Source organism: Syngnathus scovelli, chromosome 11 (genome assembly GCF_024217435.2).
Source record: "Syngnathus scovelli strain Florida chromosome 11, RoL_Ssco_1.2, whole genome shotgun sequence".
NCBI lineage: Eukaryota > Metazoa > Chordata > Actinopteri > Syngnathiformes > Syngnathidae > Syngnathus > Syngnathus scovelli.
The window spans coordinates 11,382,599-11,400,692 of record NC_090857.1 but is presented as its reverse complement, the minus strand read 5'-3'; the positions used below and the strand labels follow the sequence as shown (position 1 = coordinate 11,400,692).

At 44.3% G+C, this 18,094-nt stretch overlaps 1 protein-coding gene and 1 long non-coding RNA gene across 4 annotated transcripts in view; one reads left to right on the top strand and one right to left on the bottom strand.

Annotated features, from left to right (window-relative positions):
- Positions 1–18,094, top strand: part of LOC125976924 (uncharacterized) — a 41,298-nt gene that overhangs the window by 6,241 nt on the left and 16,963 nt on the right. The gene's annotated exons all lie outside the window — the stretch shown is intronic.
- gli1 (GLI family zinc finger 1) overlaps positions 1–18,094 on the bottom strand; it is a 30,749-nt gene that overhangs the window by 4,727 nt on the left and 7,928 nt on the right. The window contains exons 2-12 of one of the 3 annotated variants that reach the window (XM_049732929.2): positions 4,828–4,943; positions 3,458–3,696; positions 3,271–3,363; positions 3,011–3,212; positions 2,416–2,578; positions 2,176–2,283; positions 1,680–1,820; positions 1,452–1,601; positions 1,039–1,203; positions 716–958; positions 309–621 (exon numbers count right to left, since the gene is read on the bottom strand). In XM_049732929.2, coding sequence (XP_049588886.1) covers positions 309–621; positions 716–958; positions 1,039–1,203; positions 1,452–1,601; positions 1,680–1,820; positions 2,176–2,283; positions 2,416–2,578; positions 3,011–3,212; positions 3,271–3,363; positions 3,458–3,696; positions 4,828–4,898 — 1,888 coding nt within the window. In that variant the 5' untranslated portion in view covers positions 4,899–4,943. The remainder of the gene's footprint in view (positions 1–308; positions 622–715; positions 959–1,038; positions 1,204–1,451; positions 1,602–1,679; positions 1,821–2,175; positions 2,284–2,415; positions 2,579–3,010; positions 3,213–3,270; positions 3,364–3,457; positions 3,697–4,827; positions 4,944–18,094) is intronic. The other 2 variants (XM_049732931.2, XM_049732932.2) reach the window with 2 other exon arrangements.

Sequence of the window (18,094 nt, the reverse complement as noted above, 5' to 3'; positions counted from 1 at the left end):
AGTTCTCTGTCTGTTTTTGCGCCTGCAGTCACGTGACCAATGTACGGCAAGCCAAGGAGGTTATAATACAGTGCAAAAAGGTGAAATGAACCCAGTGCGCTGTATTGTGTTCACAATGCACAGATTAGGTGAACTGTAACGTTGACTTTTTAGCGAACCGTACTGAGGTACGGTTTGTTTTAAAGGGGTCTGAGTACGGTTGGCGTGTTCACATATGCACAAAAAATGCTGAGTCATCGATCTGAGTTCGTTTAGAGGGCTGAAAGGGACCAAGTGTGAAAACACCCTTAGTGTCACACAGCACATACAAGGAAGTGCAGGTAGCTTGTTAGGAAGACAACGGCTAGGGGGTGTCGGTCGGCGGATTTGCTTCAGCTTGTCGATCTTGAGGTTCTCCAGCCTCTTGAGAGCCTGTGCCGACATTCCTATCGTGGCTGCCATGCTCCCTGGTTCGCCTCTTCCTCCTCCGGCCGTTCCGCCGTCTTCCAGGGCCGTGAGGTCTTCCAGGCTGCCCGTCGCGTTCACGTTCATCTCCACACCACTGTCGTTGTTGTTAGTGCTGCCCAGCGGGGAACGCTCGCTGCTACAAGATGATTGGCCGCCAGGGCTTGGTTGGGATTTCTGAAATAGATAGAATTGTTTGACTTAGGAGATCATTTTCCCATGTCGACTAAGGTTTGACTCATTAGGGAGCATTGAAAAAAAAGTCCCTCACCAGAGCGGCATCTGGAGCCATCAATTTGCAGTCCTCGCGCCGTTTCTCCTCCTTTTCCATCACCAATTCGGTGCCCGAACCTCCAGGGGTCATGGCTGAGCCGGGCGGCCGAGGACCTGTGTCGCCTCGGTGCTTCTTAGTGATGTGGGCCTCAGGGCCGTGCACCGTCTTCACGTGTTTACGTAGCGAGCTCGGGTCCGTGTACCGCTTGGTGCAGCCGGGAATCTTACAAACGTAGGGTTTCTGGACCGCGGGAAAATCCAAGTCAGTAAAGAAAAGTCTCCTAAAGCCAGAGTCTTGGATATATTTTTGTGCTACATCACCTCATTGGAGTGCGTTCGGTTCTGGTGTTTAGCCCGGTCGGAGGCGTTGGAGAAGGCCTTGTTGCAGCCCTCGTGTTCGCACACGTAGGGTTTCTCCCCGGTGTGAGAGCGCAGGTGCGTTTTGAGGTTCTCCAGACGGGAGTAGGCCTTGTTGCAGCCTTCGAACTGAAACAACATTGCAGAGAAATTTTTTGGGATAAGTTGTAACATGGAACCTTGGGATATTATTTTATAATGTCTTCTTTAACTTCAAGACTCGCAGGTGTTTTTTTTTTTTTAAATCATTTTAAATAATTATGGAAAAAATATATAATAAAAATAATAAAAATAATAAAAATAAAAATAACAAAAATAATAAAAATAACAAAAATAAATACATAAAAATATTTTGGGGGAGAATTGCGTGTACTCACAGTGCACTTGTGTGGCTTCTCCCCCGTGTGCCTGCGCATGTGGACCACCAACATGTACTGGGCCTTGAAGGGCCGCTGCTCGCGAGAACACTCCTGCCAGTGGCACACAAACTCTTTCTTTTCGCCGTGGATGTGCTCGTTGTTGATGTGCTGCATAGAAGAAAGAAGGAAAAAAATTGGGGCATTTTGGACATATTCCAAGTTGCTTTTATTTGCATTGGTTCTTACGTGAACAAGTTGGTCCTGCGTGTCAAACTCCTTGTTGCAGCTCTCCCAGCGGCAGTTGGTTTCATAGACCACCTCTGGTTCGGGCTTGCCATCCTCCTTGTCTAAGTCGTCTCGTCCGTCCAGGAGACACAAGAGGGGGTCCTAATTGATGAAACGTATGCAAATCAGACAAGAAAAATCTTACAACCTTTTCTCTTATTAGGAAACTTGATTTATCTTACATAAGTAAAAAAAAAAAGTAATTCATGTAATATTTAAATAAGTATCTTCACAGCATATTTGTAGTGAATTTAAATCATACACTAAACCCATCTTTCAACACTGGCCCATTTATGAAATATGTATTTTCCCTTTCTTTAGTAATTTTATTTCTTTGGTACTTCTTTTTGTAATAAATACTAGTAAACATCAGTAGACCATAAAAAAAATTAAAAAGCTGAATATGAATATTGTAACCAGCAGCTGTATTATTTGATCAGCTGGTTCTACGTAGTACCTGAGTACCGGTGGAAGAAGGGCTGGCCACATCTCCCTCAGACCTCTCCTCCAGGGTCTTCACGTTCATGCCATCCATCACCATTCCCAAGCCTGGCTCTGTCTTCAGCTATAATAGACAGCACATAAAATGCACCCATTTAAACAATCTTTGTCCCTTTTGCGGCATCATGTTTCCTCTCAGTTGTCAGACAGCAAATATGTAGATAACGCATCAAGATGGGCTCAGTCTTAGTCTTACTTGTCCGTGTTTGGGTGGAGGATGGAGACGAGGGTTGTGGGCGGGCAGTCGGGAAGCCTGGCATGGGCCCGGTGTGTGAGGTGTGCCCCCGCCTACTCCCCCATACATGGAGCCCTGAGGCCTGGATTGGCAATTAATATTGCTGGAATAGCCCAGAGATGGACTGCAGCAAAATACAGAATGTGAAATAAATAATAATGGCAATTTTGGAATACTAAATAATACTGCACAGTATGCATTGTAATATTGTTTTCTATTTTTATTGGGAAGAAAAATTGTTGACTGTTAAAATTCCCCAAAACAAAATGTGTTTTGGAATTGGTGTGTGGCTTAAAAAAAAGTTTGCGAAAAGCTGTATAACAGTATTGTAGCGCCACAAGGTGGAGAATATGTGAACTACACCTTATAATTTTTTTATGAATTATTTAAAAAGGTCCATGGCACATGACCAATTTATTTTTGGAGTTTTTGTGTAAGTCTGCTACCAAACCAACAAGCAGCAAAAAAAAACAAACCAACAAAAAAAAAAAAAAAACAGCAGTATATATTTTATATTATGCCACAATAATATCTAGAATGTTACATAATGTCTGACCTCATGGCGCTGACAGACAGATGGCCATACGAGCTGGACCCGTTGGGCGTGCAACGAGCGTTAACGAAGGCCACAAGGGAGTTAGGTGAAGTTCGGATGACTGTCTGCAGGTCCACACTTGGATCGGACAGTGGCGAGATGGACAGCGCTCGTTTCTTACTCAGCTTAAGCATGGAGCGTGGCGTGGAGAACCTGGAGCCTGCTTCAAAGGGGCATTGTCAAAAATAGCCAGCCACATTTTTTTACTTTTGCTTTCTTACCGTCACCTGAGCCAATCTGATCTGAGGCCGACTGGCAGAAGTTGTGATGGGAGGACATCATGTTGTTCTGGTTACAGTAGGGGGCGCTGTTGCCTGTGAAAATATTTAGTGTTCTTGGTATAACACTGAAGCATGAGTAAAAACTCAAGCATCACCAGGTTGACCATCACAGAAACTTCACACAAACCTTCTGTGGATGCCATGCTCCTGTGGCTCATCATACTGAGAGAGGGCGGGGCCTGGGGGGGCCTCATGTATTGATCCAAGCAATGGCCGATGCGCTGCGCAGATCCCGGGCCCGGCCCGTGACCCATACCAGGAGTCATAGGATTGTACATGGGTCTGCAGTCCTGGGGAGGGCTGTTGATGAGCGGGCCTCGCAACGAGGGGACGTCGCTGTACGGAGACTGGTCTGAGGGCAGTAAACTATTCAAAACAGCAAGGAATTAGTTCAATTGATGAAGTAGAATGCCGTTATTGCAAATGACAGGTGGCTTAAAGAAGCACTCACTTAAAAAAATACAAAATTCTGATTAATACTGTTGAATATAAAGTTAAGTTTCATTCATCTTAGGGGACAGCCATTTTGTCACTTGCTGTCGACTAAAAACGACATCAGTTGCTCAGGACTCAGGTAATAACCAATCATGGTTCAGGTTTCAAATGAAACATGACCAAACAGGTGAGCTGTGATTGGCCCAGTCCAGTCCAGGGTCTTATTGACTTCCCTCAACATAACTAAGATTGCATTGTTTCCTCTTCCCCACTAGAAGGCAGACTGTCATTATTTTGTACATTGCTTCAGAAATCCCAATTTGGATAAGTTTATTTTAGTCTCTTGAATTTCGGCATAATTCAAGAAATAAACTCTCCGTCCGTCCGTCCGTCCGTCCGTCCGTCCGTCCGTCCGTCCGTCCGTCCGTCCGTCCGTCCGTCCATCCATCCATCCATCCATCCATCCATCCATCCGTATACCTTGTCCTAATCCTCCCTTTCAGCTCTGAGTCTTTGAGCACAACCTGTATTCTCCACTGGAGCTTAATCTGCACCCTCTAATCCACGACAGCCCCCCACCCCAGAATGCAACTCAGCGCCTCTTTTCTCTTCTGCCATTCAATCTGTTGAGTTTCTCGGTTTCTCCCTCTGGCCCCTCGGATCCCCCTCCTTGCCTATCTCCTTCTATCTCCTCGGCCTTGCTCAACGGCCCGGCCCGTTGACTCAATGCGGTAACCTGAGCGGGGCTGCGGGGCAGTCATGCAGAGCGCAGCAGGGGCCAGTCAGCCTGTAATTAGCAGCTGTCAGAGAGGCAGAGTCCGCCCCGCAACCTGGGTGGCATGGGGAATCAAGGGAGGGGATGGGAGGGGAGGAGGATCTGTGCAGAGAGCGAAGAGTGTGAAGGCTGAGCTCGTCCCACAACAATTGCAGTGGCACCCTCAGAAAAAAGTGCAGGCCGAAAATAGAAGCAGGTTCTAAGATGTCTTCGTGACCGATACGAAGCTACGGTGATGTAAGAACAACTCGTGTTGGCCTAACAGTCTTTAAAATGTGACTTCTTACCCTCTGGAGGGCTGTCCGGGGGAGGTGTCATAGTGATACAGCCCCTGGTGCGGTTGCATGTCCACTGGCATCGGAGCTCAGAGACGACCGACTGCTCCCCTCACGCCACCGACCTGCTGGCAGTCCAAACACAAAGACCGATGCGAATTAGTTCGGGCCGGCCAGACCCGACCCGCTGCCAAACCAAAACAAACCAAAGTGGACTAAAATACCCCAGAAGGACAGAAACAATTGTGGACGGGTAGGACGTTAATAACAGAGCAAAGTAAACAAGACAAGGCTCGCTCCCAAAGATGGAGTTTATTTTAAAAGCGACGCTGCCTAGGAAATGCAAAATGCATACGTACAAGTAGGAATTAACGCAGGAATAACTGACATTCAAAGCCACACCATTAAACTTTTACTGGAACCCAAAGGAACTCCTATATATACTGCATGGGAAAGGGCTGTAATTTGACCCCTTTCTTTGCAAACCAATACATTTGAAACATTCTGATAGGACTACATTTATTTTTCCTATCATATTTATTATAGCTGCTGATCAGCATACAGATTTGGAGGAGAACGAAAAAAATAAAAATTAAATATAATATATATTTTTCTACATTTTTATTTCTTTTTATTACTTTTTTTCAGAAAAACCACAGAGAATTTGCCGTGGTAAATATTGATCAAATTTAGCATTTATGATTGTCCGCCCCGACCTTTGGACTCATAGATCTTTGGAGGCATCTTGAGGTCTTTCAGAAAAAGAAATCAAAATCCACTGATGCTAATTTTTTTACTCAACACTTTTGACCCGGCCTTTCGTGGAGCCAGACGATCATGTTGCAACCGTTCATGTGACGATCGTTGAAAAAAATCGAGATGAAAGTGTCCGCCTGCTGTTGCCACTACGGTTATGTGGCCGCACGAGTGTTAAAAGGGCAGCAGGGAGCCGTTTAAGCCCCTTGAGTCACCTTTGGGGATTTAGAGTGTAAAGTTAGCAAATGGTTAAATGACATTGGCGGCCCTGTGGTGGTAATTGCATGTATTTGCCACTGGCTTGACATGTATGTATGATAATTAGCTGCGAGTACTAAATAGAGATCTCGCCGTGCACTTCAGCTGTCCAGAACTCGTAAATGCCACGAAGGGGTGCTTACACACACACACACACACGCACACACACACACGCACGCACACGCACACACACACACACACACACACACACACACACACACACACACACACGCACACACACACACACCTGTCAGTCTCGCCAATGGGGTAACACAATAATAAAGTGTCCAACAAGTCTGGAGAGGCCGCGACACTACTGTATAAGTGTGGAGCCAGGTGCCAGACAAGTGTGTGTGTTCGTGTGTATCTTTGGAAAGATAAATGAGCCTCAATAATATTTAAAACGACCTGCACATGAATTAAGCCACTGAGAACGAGTGCAATGACATCACGCACTGGTACAGACTTGTTGCCTTAATTTATGAAGTTGGGGAATTCATTTTATTTTTAATTGTATCTATTTATTTGCCCTATCCATGATCTAATCGTTAATTTAAATTTATTATATTTATTTACACGTTTATTTTCGGTGTAAGTCTAAATTCATGAATTAAAATAAAATGAAAAATTAAATGTAGAAGAAATATATGGATTATGAATCACAATGTTACACAGATTTTAGTGCTCCACAATTTTGCAGTGGCCAACACTGGAAGCCTTGACCCTTGTTCCAAATTAAGCACATACAAGAAAGGTGAGAACATTTGAGCTCCAAGTCAGCGTTCATGTTTTGTAGCACAACAACCATCATTTCGAGTTTTGATGTCATAGCTTGACAAATTTACAGAATAACGTTTTTGTCCACCCTTGACTTAGCAGTTGAAGCTCCAACATTTTTTAAAGCCTTTCAACGTGTCTGCTACATGTACAAAAAAAAAAAAAAAAAATAGCCATGAGAAAATGTAGGATGGATTGTTTTTGCGTCAAGACCATTGGTGGAATACTTAGTAGGTAGATGCTGATTACCAGTCAGGGTGTATGTAGTTCCCCATTTGTTAACTTGTTTAGGCTTTTCTGAGCAGAATACGTGCCATAGACAATGGGAATGTTCTTTGTACCATAGCGCAGTTCACCAAAAGCCGACTGTGGTCTGGCTTGACATGTCAACAAGTGGAAAACGATGGTTGTGATTGCGCAGGCTACAAGTTCAAGTTCTCTGCAGATTAAACTCCACGATTGTGTTCACTGCCTGCCATCTTTTCTCGACTGTGTATATCTGTCTGCTATCTCTCGCTGCCTCCACCCTCATTCTTCCTCCTCTCGTTCTCTCTCTCTGGGCTTCGTTCACCCCCCTCCTTCTGGCGGCGGTGCAGACGAGGTGGGTGTTCTCTGGACTGTTATGACTTAGAGAGACGATAATGGAAGCTATAATGTGGCCAGCCGTTCCTGATGTGGCTGGCCTTGCGGAGGGAGGACGGTGTTGTGTTAAGGCTGGAGGGCGGGGGGACCCTCATCCAACCACAGGGGCCAGAAGACCCTGCCCTCTCATTCCCTTGCTCTTCTCCGCCCTCCAACCTCCTGACTTTTTGCGGCCCTCTTGTTTTCCTTCAGTGGTAAACTTTGTTTTTAAATTCTGGTTTTGTTTTGCTAACACCACCCCACCCGACACGGACTCTCAAGGGCTTGCCCCCCCCCACGCCTCCTCACCCGCTTTCCCCATCCACCCTCCCCTCTGTTTTTACCCCTTTTACTCAGTGAATTCCTCTCAGTTGCTGTAATGTGATGGGACGGCGGAGGGGAGGGCGAAGGGGGGGAGTGGGGGGCACGATGTGACCACCGCAAAGGCCACCGAACTGGAGACATCACCGTAACGTACTTTGTACAATAAGCCTCGACTCACTGACCTGCCGCGGACCAGATTAGTGTCACTTTGACTTCCATTCAGCGTCATGGAAATGACTTTAATTCCCCTTTCTGCTTTAGCGTGACACTCACAAGATATTAAACAAGGCTAAATATCATTGTGAAAATGGATTTCAAAATAAAATAATTTGACAATTACCACAGATATGGTGGAAGTGCATGTCTTGTATTTCTGTTTCTAAAACACATCTGCAATTTGTGAAATGATTTCATAACTACTAACACCCAACGTGAAAGTGTCATCATAATCTTCAATGGTTTTCTTAGCTTTGCTCCCTCAGGTTAGAGAAAGCCGCAAATCATCCTGTGCTGAAAAGAAGACAAAATAGTCAAAGCTGATGTTTACTAGACTCGCTTTGTGGCTTAGCCCAGTCATCAAATAGGCTAATTCACACCTCGACTATTCAAGTATTGTAAACAGCGGCTGCTGATATGTCTCTGTTGACCTTCTCACACTGTCAAAATGAAGCGTTGATCCCTTGTTGTTACACAGCCAGAGCGACTGATGACAGACATGACGACGGCACCGGAAGACTTTGCGCATGACGACACAGTAGCGAGATGAGATCAAACGCTGGCGGTACTTTGTGTAACAATTGGGCTTTATGTTCTATCCCCGACCCCGAAATTATGACTTTCAAAAATAGTATTACTTGCAAACCTTTAAAGGGCATTATACAAAACTTTTTCTTCCGAACGTAAAAGTTTTGTGTGCGGGAGTATTCATTGTAACTTTTCTTCTGCACTACTTCAATGCTTCTCTGCAGGCCACCCAGCCGTCTAGCTGCACATACCTGCGGTTTCCTGCACCCCACTCCTCCGCCACTCCTCCTGCCTCCCCCTGACACACACACACGCACGCACGCACACACTTTTTCCCCCGTCGACATGTCCAACATGTATGAGCAACGTTGGCTCTTGTCTTGTCTTCCCCTTGTCAATTTTTCTTGTTCTTCTGCACGTGTGTGTATTTTCCCCAGATTCTTTTTAAAGCAAAAAAGGCAACTTTTGAGCCTTAATACTCCATACTCTCTACATATATGTGCATATATATACGTGTGTATATATATATATATATATATATCGCTGTCACTATCTAATCTTATCTGACTATCTAGGTAGAGCGCCGCTGAAAACCGCAAATATTTCTTTGAACTCCTTATAAGGAGAGGTGCCGGAGGAAACGGGGCTACGAAAAGAAAAAAAAAAACGAACAGCGGAGGTGGGCGAGAGTGATAAATGCATACAGCAGATGAGGAGAGCTGAATTCACACAGCTGGCTCGCAGCTGTGGACGGCAGCTTGCGGTAATGCTAATCTTTAAACAAAGGAAGAACGTAGGGGAAAAAAAGACATCATAAATCCTCCACTTTGAATAATTAATTATCATTCTTCAGCGGAAAAGCTGGTGGAGAATTTCTTCGATGTCCTTGATCTGGTTTAAGGGTCATGTAGTACTAGTGCCACATTTGGCCTATACTATTATGACCTTAAAATAAATATCACGGAAATTGAAGAATGTCTTAAATGGCTTCAAAGTCTCTCGTAAACATCTACCACACTACTAGTAGTACCACGAGTCAACTACCTTAGAGTTTTGCCTCACTTGTAAGAAGTAGTTGAATGGCAAAGTTGTTTACTAGTCTGCAGAAATGTCGTAAAGTCGTGTAAATAGTAAGACACAGTCATTCTACAAGTGTGCAATTGACTCACAAGTGAGGACAGAATATTATTTTTCTTTTACTAGTGTCACGTTTGACCAACTTGTATGCAATCAAACAGTCTAGTAAAATACTGTGGGAGCAGTGGGAAAAAAAAATTACTATTGGTTCGCCCGGGCTCATCTTCGTCACCACCGAGCCTTTTTTTCCCCTGACACCGGCGGCTCAGTAGAACCTCAAACCAGATCATTATCCCGTGGGTTTATACAGGCACCGCAGTGATTATAAGAAAAATAATAATCCTAACAGTCTTGGGTGGGCAGGCCATATTTATAGGCGGGCTGCCGCTGCTACTTATATATTCCTTAGCTGCGCAACAGCTGGAGGAAGAGAGACATAAGGGCACCAGGGGATGGGAATGAGTGCGTCTGCGTGGGCGTATTCCCGGTGCATGTGTGCGGCAGAAAGCGGGAAAAGACCACGACGCCATACGCTGCAGGAATGACTGTGTGTTTGTGTGTCCGTGTGTGTGTGAGGAAACCGCTGGGCATGCATGACGACAACACGGAGGAGTAGCAGGCATGGATGCTTCATGTGGATTTTATTGTGCGTTAACGGTTGAGTCAGTTTAGTTATGTTATGAAATGTGTCCACAGAGATGAATGGACACAAAATGGATGATCTTTGTGATGTGGTTTCCTTTCAAGCCTCTCAAGGAATCCCTCACGTCATTATGACGTCTTTCTACCCAAGACCGTTTCGATAAGTTTGCACCTGGCATGTGTTTTGAATGTGGCGCAAGCCCAACCTAGTTTCCTTCTAGCTAGCTGGGTACATTGGACAGCAAAGATTTATTTATTTATTTATTTATTTATTTATTTATTTATTTATTTATTTATGCATGTATTTATTTTAAACATTTTGCACTTATAAATTAAAAAGGTACTGAAGTTACGTAGATAATCCAATCAGGTTGCAGTAATCTTGCCTTGTGCTTGCCGTACACAACATGAGCTCTCCTCATGTGTGGTCCATCAAAGAGCATTGCTCATTAATCACCACTAATTATCTGCAACACACACACACATACATGCACGTTTTAGTGCCTTATTGTCTCACTTGCACGGATACACAACACACATACGGCACACACGTGTATGCATACACACACTGAAGTGATGTCCGATTACAATTCTGTGTGTGTGTGTGTGTGTGTGCGTGTCTGTGTGTGTGTCTGTCTGTGTACAGTCAGTGTGTGTGCGTGTGCGTGATTGTGTTTGTGAGTGCGTGTCTGCTCGCGTGTGTGTGTGTGCGTGTGTGTGTGTGTGCGTGTGTGTGCGTGTGCGTGTGCGCGTGCGTGTGTGTGTGTGATGTCCTACCAGGAGTGTAATTAAGAAACTTAACATCACTAAAAGACAATAAATGAGTCATTAGTAGAGGGGAGGACGCTAATGCTATTACTACAAACAATCACCCATTTTCCTTCAGGAGTCTGATTTATGATTATATGTTTCTTGCCACAAAAGTCTGTAAAATACCTAAAAATATATAGTGACTGTCTAAATATTAAAAAGTGAAATGTCTGTCAATTGAAAAAAATAGAATTAATAATTTAATCTTTAAAACTAATAGTTCTAACAGTATAATGTCTGACCATTGGAAATATTTATAAAATTAAAATAATCATAAAATGATTATCTTCTTTTTAAAAGATTTTTGAACAAATTTAGTAATTGTAAAATCTTTTGTTCAAATATATAATGGAAAAAATATCTCTATTCAAATTATGCTATATTTTCCACTTTAAATATTAGCAGTGGCAATAACTAACATTTTGATCTTTATTTTTTTTTAGTTAACAAAATATAAACTTTGCGTGGGTCCAGAAAAAGTTTTCGATGCCATGATGCACTCACAATAGACCTAATGGCGATTTACATGTAAAGCAAATTACATACAAGTGAAAGCTAAAAGAAGGATCTCTCAATCAAACAAAGACAGAAGAAAAGAAAATGAGAAACGAGTAAGTGTGAATCACTTGAGCAGGGAGAAAAAAAAAAAAAGGAAAAGCAAATCTGGCATCCGTCATGTTGTTTTGTAGCGAATGACTCACCGAGTCTGTGTGTGGTATTCATGGCCTCCTTTCTGCTGCACAAAAGCAGGATGGAGGGAATCGGAGGGGGATCCAAAAGGGGAAAGAAAGCGAGAGTGACAAAGAAGAAGAAAAAGGAGCTGATGCTCGCAGACGAACAGAGAGAAAGAGAGCGAGGCTATGCTTGAGCGGATCTTTTGACTGACAAGAGAAGCACTGTTGGCGTCCCATTTTACAGACTGTATTGTGCCACCTGATCATCGCAGGGTCAGCGCCAACAAATATTCACAGCCGCTCATTTTGCTACATCCTCGGAGGTTAAGTCATTCCTAGTGACATGAGAGCATATGCTGTATATAAAAAGTCTACACACCCCAGTTTTGTGATTTGAAAACAAGACACCAAGACAAATCATGTCGTTAATTTAAAAAAAATTGAATTTAATCGGTCAATCGATCGGTTATCAAAATTTCATACTCTCCAATATTGGATTCAACAGCAGCTAGAAAAAAATAAAATAAATCTCGGTCGAGCACTATCAGTGAATTTTGGATGCTGGATTCACTGTACAGGAAGTTCCACTAAATTGCCCTGGAAGGACAAACAAAATTCCACATCGGCTACGAAGGAGAATAATAAAAGGCCAAGGCATGTCTCCTTTAAGGGCCAGCAGACGTTTGGTATTCATTACCGGCCATAAAGGTTGACAAAGAGAAGGCTCGCATGTCGTGGAGAGGAGAGAAGAGAAGAGGGGAGTGTTGGAGTGCTTTGGCGAGCTTCAAGCCGAGAGTCGCGCAGAGCTGAAGATGTTCCTGCGCTCGCCAAAGTGGGGTACCTGAAGAGGGCCAAACATTAAGCCGCGGGGTCCACGTTCTAGGACCCTTGGAGAGTTTGTCTTGTAATTGAGTCAATTGTTGACACCCCCTCCTCCCCCATGCTCTCTCCCCCTTCTTGCCCTGTTCAAGCTGCCTCAGCAAATCTTGCTTTAAAAGCCGGCTGAATAATTAATGCTCTCTCTCTCTCTCTCTCTCTCTCTCTCTCTCTCTCTCTCTCTCTCTCTCTCTCTCTCTCTCTCTCTCTCTCTCTCTCGGTCTCTCCATCCATCCATCTCATTCTCCTCTTGCCCATATCCTCCCCTCCTGCTCTTTACGTCTTTTCCGTTGTCACCTAGGATAATTGTACGCTGAGTCAAAGGCGGCCCCGTTTGGGAGGGAGATCACCCCAAATCTTTTTACAAGCACCCTCCCCAACCATTTGTCGCCCTCGCCTACATTCTCCTCCTTCTTCTTCATTCCTGCTTTTGTTTGCACCGTGGGATGAATTTTAATCACGCACCACCTTCTCAGTTTATGACTCAAACTGTATGGCCGCTGCACCAACAGAAGACTTTGGGAATGTGAAGACTTTGTCTAAATATGATGTGGTAGAAGGAACAGAATCTAAGCTAAGCATGCCCAAAATCCTTTTCCAAACTCTAGCTGAAATCATCCAATTATGTTTTGCTTTTGTTGGGTTCGGAAATGCAACTATAAACGATGCCATAATAGACAGTCCGCCACTTTTTTTTTGGTGCTGGTTAGCTTTTGCGCTTGAACATAAACACAATAAGAAGTACGGTCTCCATCTTGTTTCCGTTTTTCCTCTTTGTTGTGGCAAATGTTCCTTAGTACCCAATCTCGGCTATTGACGGCGAGACCAGGGGATAATTTAGCACAGGCCAAATGTTTGTAACAGGACTGACTGGCGAGAACAGTTTTAATGCCTCCTTCATTTAAGAACACTTTGTTTGCGCAAGGGCTCTACTGCGGCGTCTTTTCCCCCCTCCCGTTGTCTCGTTGTCATTCGCCGACCACGTAACAGGTGCTCTTAAAGACAATTGTGCTAGGGACTATAGCGTGACACAGAGCCGCAGGAATGAGTGACAAAGAGAAAATGATGACTCCCGCAAGAATGCAGTGAAGTGAAAAGGACAAACTTCCTGACAACGACCGGCTAAAGTGCGACCCGAGCGTGATAGTTTTTAGTTTTACAAGCTTTGCCTCGTTTCCTGCCCACTGCACATTTGGCCTACTGTGTTTATGAGGGCAAGACGGGACCTTTAGCAGAAAAGAATGGTGGCCATCTTGCGTTTGTCTTTTTACTAAAACATTGTAGGAGCAAAACTGATTTACTGGAGAAAGTTATCCAACGTTCAAATGCTTCAAAGTCAGTTATTTTTATTTTGAATTGTACTGTCCTACAGTCTCATGAAAGGAAAAAATGATACATCCCAGCAAAACATTGCTTTTTATTTTGTTTACCTTGAATTATGAGTGTGGTGGACAAATTGCAAACGGGTGACCGATTAGAAAATCAAAAGGCACTTTGCTTGTTAAAGTCCGAATGAAAGAAAGCCATCAACGACTTGATCCACATGCTCACCGCCCGGCTGGGCTCCTCTCTCGTCCTTCTTGTCGAGTGTTTGTTAGGAAATCCTGAACAAACTGCGTCTGTTTGTCCTCACTTTGTCAATGGCGGCTTTTTATAGACTTCTGCTATTGACAATCGCGCGACTCCCGATGGCCTCGCGCACACACTGGATAACACTGAGCAAATAGGTGTATGTACACACAATTCACACAGCGCTCTCACTATGTCACAGCCCGAACGGGAGATGGCTCCATTAGAAAGATTACATCGTGTCAAAACAGTGTAGAAACAGTCTTCAGAAACAATCTCTAGCAACCTTGTTAGCCACTCAACAGTAATTGTTCATTAATTTTTGTAGTTCTGAAAAGAGATTATCGTGTGTTAAAAAAAATAACAAATGCAAATTTTGAGAAACAATAACGACACCATAAACTGAATACGTTTTGAAAGATTTGGTGAGTGCAACATAAATCCCTCTCATGTAATATTAGTTGTTATTGATTATTTTTAATTACTAAACAATATCAAATAAAAATAATAAATGTAATTTCAAAACCTGTCGCACTTGTGCAAATTGATGAGAAATTTACCCGGACTCTCGTATTTTACAGACAAAATGCAACCATTTAGCCATTTAAGGCCAGTCTTGTCCAGTTAACTTGACGAGAAGACAGTAGGACACTCCAGAATCCCTTGACTGACCCGTTCATAGCGAGAACGAAAGTGAAAGGTAAAAGAAGACGTGAGAAAGAGAGGGTGGGTAAAAAGACAAAACGCAAAGGGAGCGGACCAGCGCTTGTGTGTCAATGGAGTAGATCATGGATGTCTGTAGGGGGCTCAGCCTTTGACACAATAGACCCCCAACTGAGCCGAGACCCTTAATACCCATACACTTATTTCACACATCTTCTCAAAGCACCCCTACAATCCCAATCCACTAGCCCACCCTAGCCCCTCAGCCTTGGTGCTCTGGCTCCAGTGACAGTAGCGAGAAATCCTGCATGTTGCAACGGGGAACCCACACTGGGGCCATCAGGACACCTTGCCTTTGTTTATTGGTGAACAATGGGGACAAGTCAGGACGGGGCAGTGAAAGCTTCCTCTCTCCTGGCAGGGAGCTGTTAAGAATGACAGCAGCATCAAGTGTTGGTGATAAATGGGTCATTAGCATGTGATCTGACGTGAGGAGTGGGACTGTTAATGAGCCTCTGTATCAAAATCACAGCATATATCTCGGGGGTTCCAAATCTGTTGAGCGTCCTTGAAATGACGTATTAAGCACACGAAAGTACTGTGACTGGTGAAGTATTTCAATTATGACATGTCAAACTGGATTCGTTTAAAATGCGGTTTTGATGGCGCATGTGTAATAAGAGAGGCGCGCAAACATTTCTTTTTCTCCTCAAAGAAAACATCTTTTGAAAAAGAATCTTTGCCGGAGAGGAAAATTCTACCTCAACATCCCGGGCAGCTCCAAGGGATTTCTGGCTGTAACCCAAAAACACTGAAGGCACGGTGAAGAAGGCTGGGCTTTGTGGCCTTAAGCAACTTGGCAGTTTGTTATACGTTGACAAAACGGCCATTTTCCAACAACGTAGATCAGTGGGATTTTTCATATATGGCTATGTACTTGCCTACAACGTTGGTTTTACTTTTTCTCCTTACATTTTAAAAGGATAGAAAGTGAAGGAAATTTATATGGTAGTGCTCACGGCCTAGCATTAGCATAACTAGCCTGTGGGCACCACAGGCTTTCGCGGGCTCCCCCTTCCCCCATTTACAAGGCCCTTCAGCAGTCGGCTGGTTGCTAGACAATACGCTTGGTTATGTGGGTTATGTAAAGACCCTCGTGCACACAAAAGCCAGTGTGGGTGCCTGTTATGTGGCGCTCTTCAGAGCCCCGGGTCAGTTAGCAGAAGAGCTCTGGCGCTAGCACTCCAAGTTGAGAACTCTTCTTCTCCACTGTGTTTGCTGAGAGGAGTGGGCACGTAAAGGCCAGTGAATTATCTGCCCGTCGTTAATTTCACTTAACCCAACGGCTTGTGAAAAAAACAAAAAACAGACAAACCAAAAAACACCACTTGAGAGAGGTTAAAATAAGACGCTTGTTGACCCGGAGATGTATCGCGGCTTGGATTTGTGAGGCCTACGCTTGTTTGCTTATACTTAGAGTTGTTCTTTCTGTTTGTGTGTCTTGTTTAGACTGTTTTTTTTTTTTTCTCCAGCATTTCCTGCATTAATATTTCCATCCAGCTATCCATTTTCTGTGCCGTGTCTGTACTGGGTACTAGTGAGATGGAACCTATCCTAGGTGACTTTGTGATAGAGAACAGCTCTCTAGCCATCTAAAAAAAAAAAGCCCATGCAAGCATAGTGGAACATGCAAATACCTAAAAGCCAGAACCTCGAACCCACAACCTCAAAGCTGTGAGGCAGCTTAGCTAACGACTTTAGCACTTTTACTGCCTGAAGAACATACGTAAGCATCAATATGGGGAATTGGTTTATTTCTTTATTATTTTTAGAAATCTGTATGCTACTATGGATTAACAAATATGTTTTATGAAGGTGCGTTTGTGTGTGTGCGTTTGTGTGTGGGGGACAAGAAGGGCCCTCCCGGCAATGACTAGTGGTAAGCCACACACCACAGACGCATCAACAGTCTGCCTCGATGGCCAACCAGCAGGACACTGAAGTAAAGCCACTTCGATGGCAAGCGAGTTTGACGACACGCTAATGAGAGACTTTCTTGTGAGTCGCAGTGAGTGAGCAGACACGATTGGGAATGACTGAGTTCCTATAGTTAGTTTTCCATCGCAAAAAGAGAAGGTCAATATTTTAGCATCTACTAAAAGTTGAATAGGTGCCGCTTTCCCTGAGTGGAAAAGTTGTGTACACTATAGGCGACTTTGGCGAAGTGCTGCTAAGTTTTCTTCCAAAAATCTTCCGTCAGAAAGGCGGACTCTTCAAAACCAAATGTCTTCAACAAGCTGCGGCATGCGAGCGTGCCGCTTGCAAACAGAGCGTCCCGTTGCCCCCGAGGCTCTGTCTCCATCCCACAGGAAGCCCGAGTGTGAGCCAGGACACACAAGGCGAGCGACGGTGGGCTGGGCTGGCATAGGGGGAGGGGCGGAGAGGGCTTTGAGACTCTTTAGGGCTGACTGACGGACTCTCCACTGACTGCATGGAAAGGAATCTCGTCAACTTGTCAGTTACCTTGTAGTCTTGCTCTTAAAAAGAACAGCCTGTGAGCTGACTTAAGGGATTTATGAGGCCATTCGAGGCATTTGGCTGGTTTCTTACGCTTTGACTTGCATGTGCAAACTTTGAGATATGAGCGCCATTTGGTGGTGGCGAATTCAATTCAAAGCACTCACTTTACAATAAGTAGCAATTTGTCAAACAGTCTATAGTCTGCATTCATGCACTCACATTTGCAGATCAAGAGCTCTGATTATCTCAACATTAATATTTTGCTCAGCACAACTGTCCAATAGTGACACAAACTCACCTAAGTTGCATGTCAGAGGGCAACTTTCAACAAAAAAATGTTTTCCAAAAGTTTCTTCAGTAGACTTTGAACATTCAGGGATTGTTCCCCCACCAAGCCAACATGCCAAAAGAAGCGTTCTTCTCACCACGGCGAAAATACAAAGCCACCCACGCGCACACACAACCTCTATTCCGGGCCTTTTAATAGACTACAGGTGCTGCCTAATAAGGGCCAATAAATGTGCCACGGCAGAGCAACTGCTATGTCGCTTGCTGAATGGGAAGAACAGAAATGTAATGGTGGTGGACAAGAGAGGGAGGGGTGGGGGGTGCTGCTGGAGGAATCATCAGTGGTCCGGAAAAGTCTCATAAAGTGCAAACCTGCTGCACTGTCATCAGCTTGGAGGACAATGGTGGTCCACAGACACATGTCGTTGTGAGACACACACAAGTATTAGTAGATGCAAAAGTCCACTACCTCTCTTTATTATTAGCAGTATCATTTTTGGCGCTACTACAGTAGTAGCAGCCATCAGTACCGCTTGCGTTCGGTAAACTTGTGCTTCAAGCAGGTGCGCCACAGAGTGAGCTCCTGTGCCCCAACACGCACACCCCCTTCTTGGAAGAAATATAGTGAGACAAGTGAGTCAAAGAGGAGGAGCTGAAACAACAACAGCTGTGACAGCCGC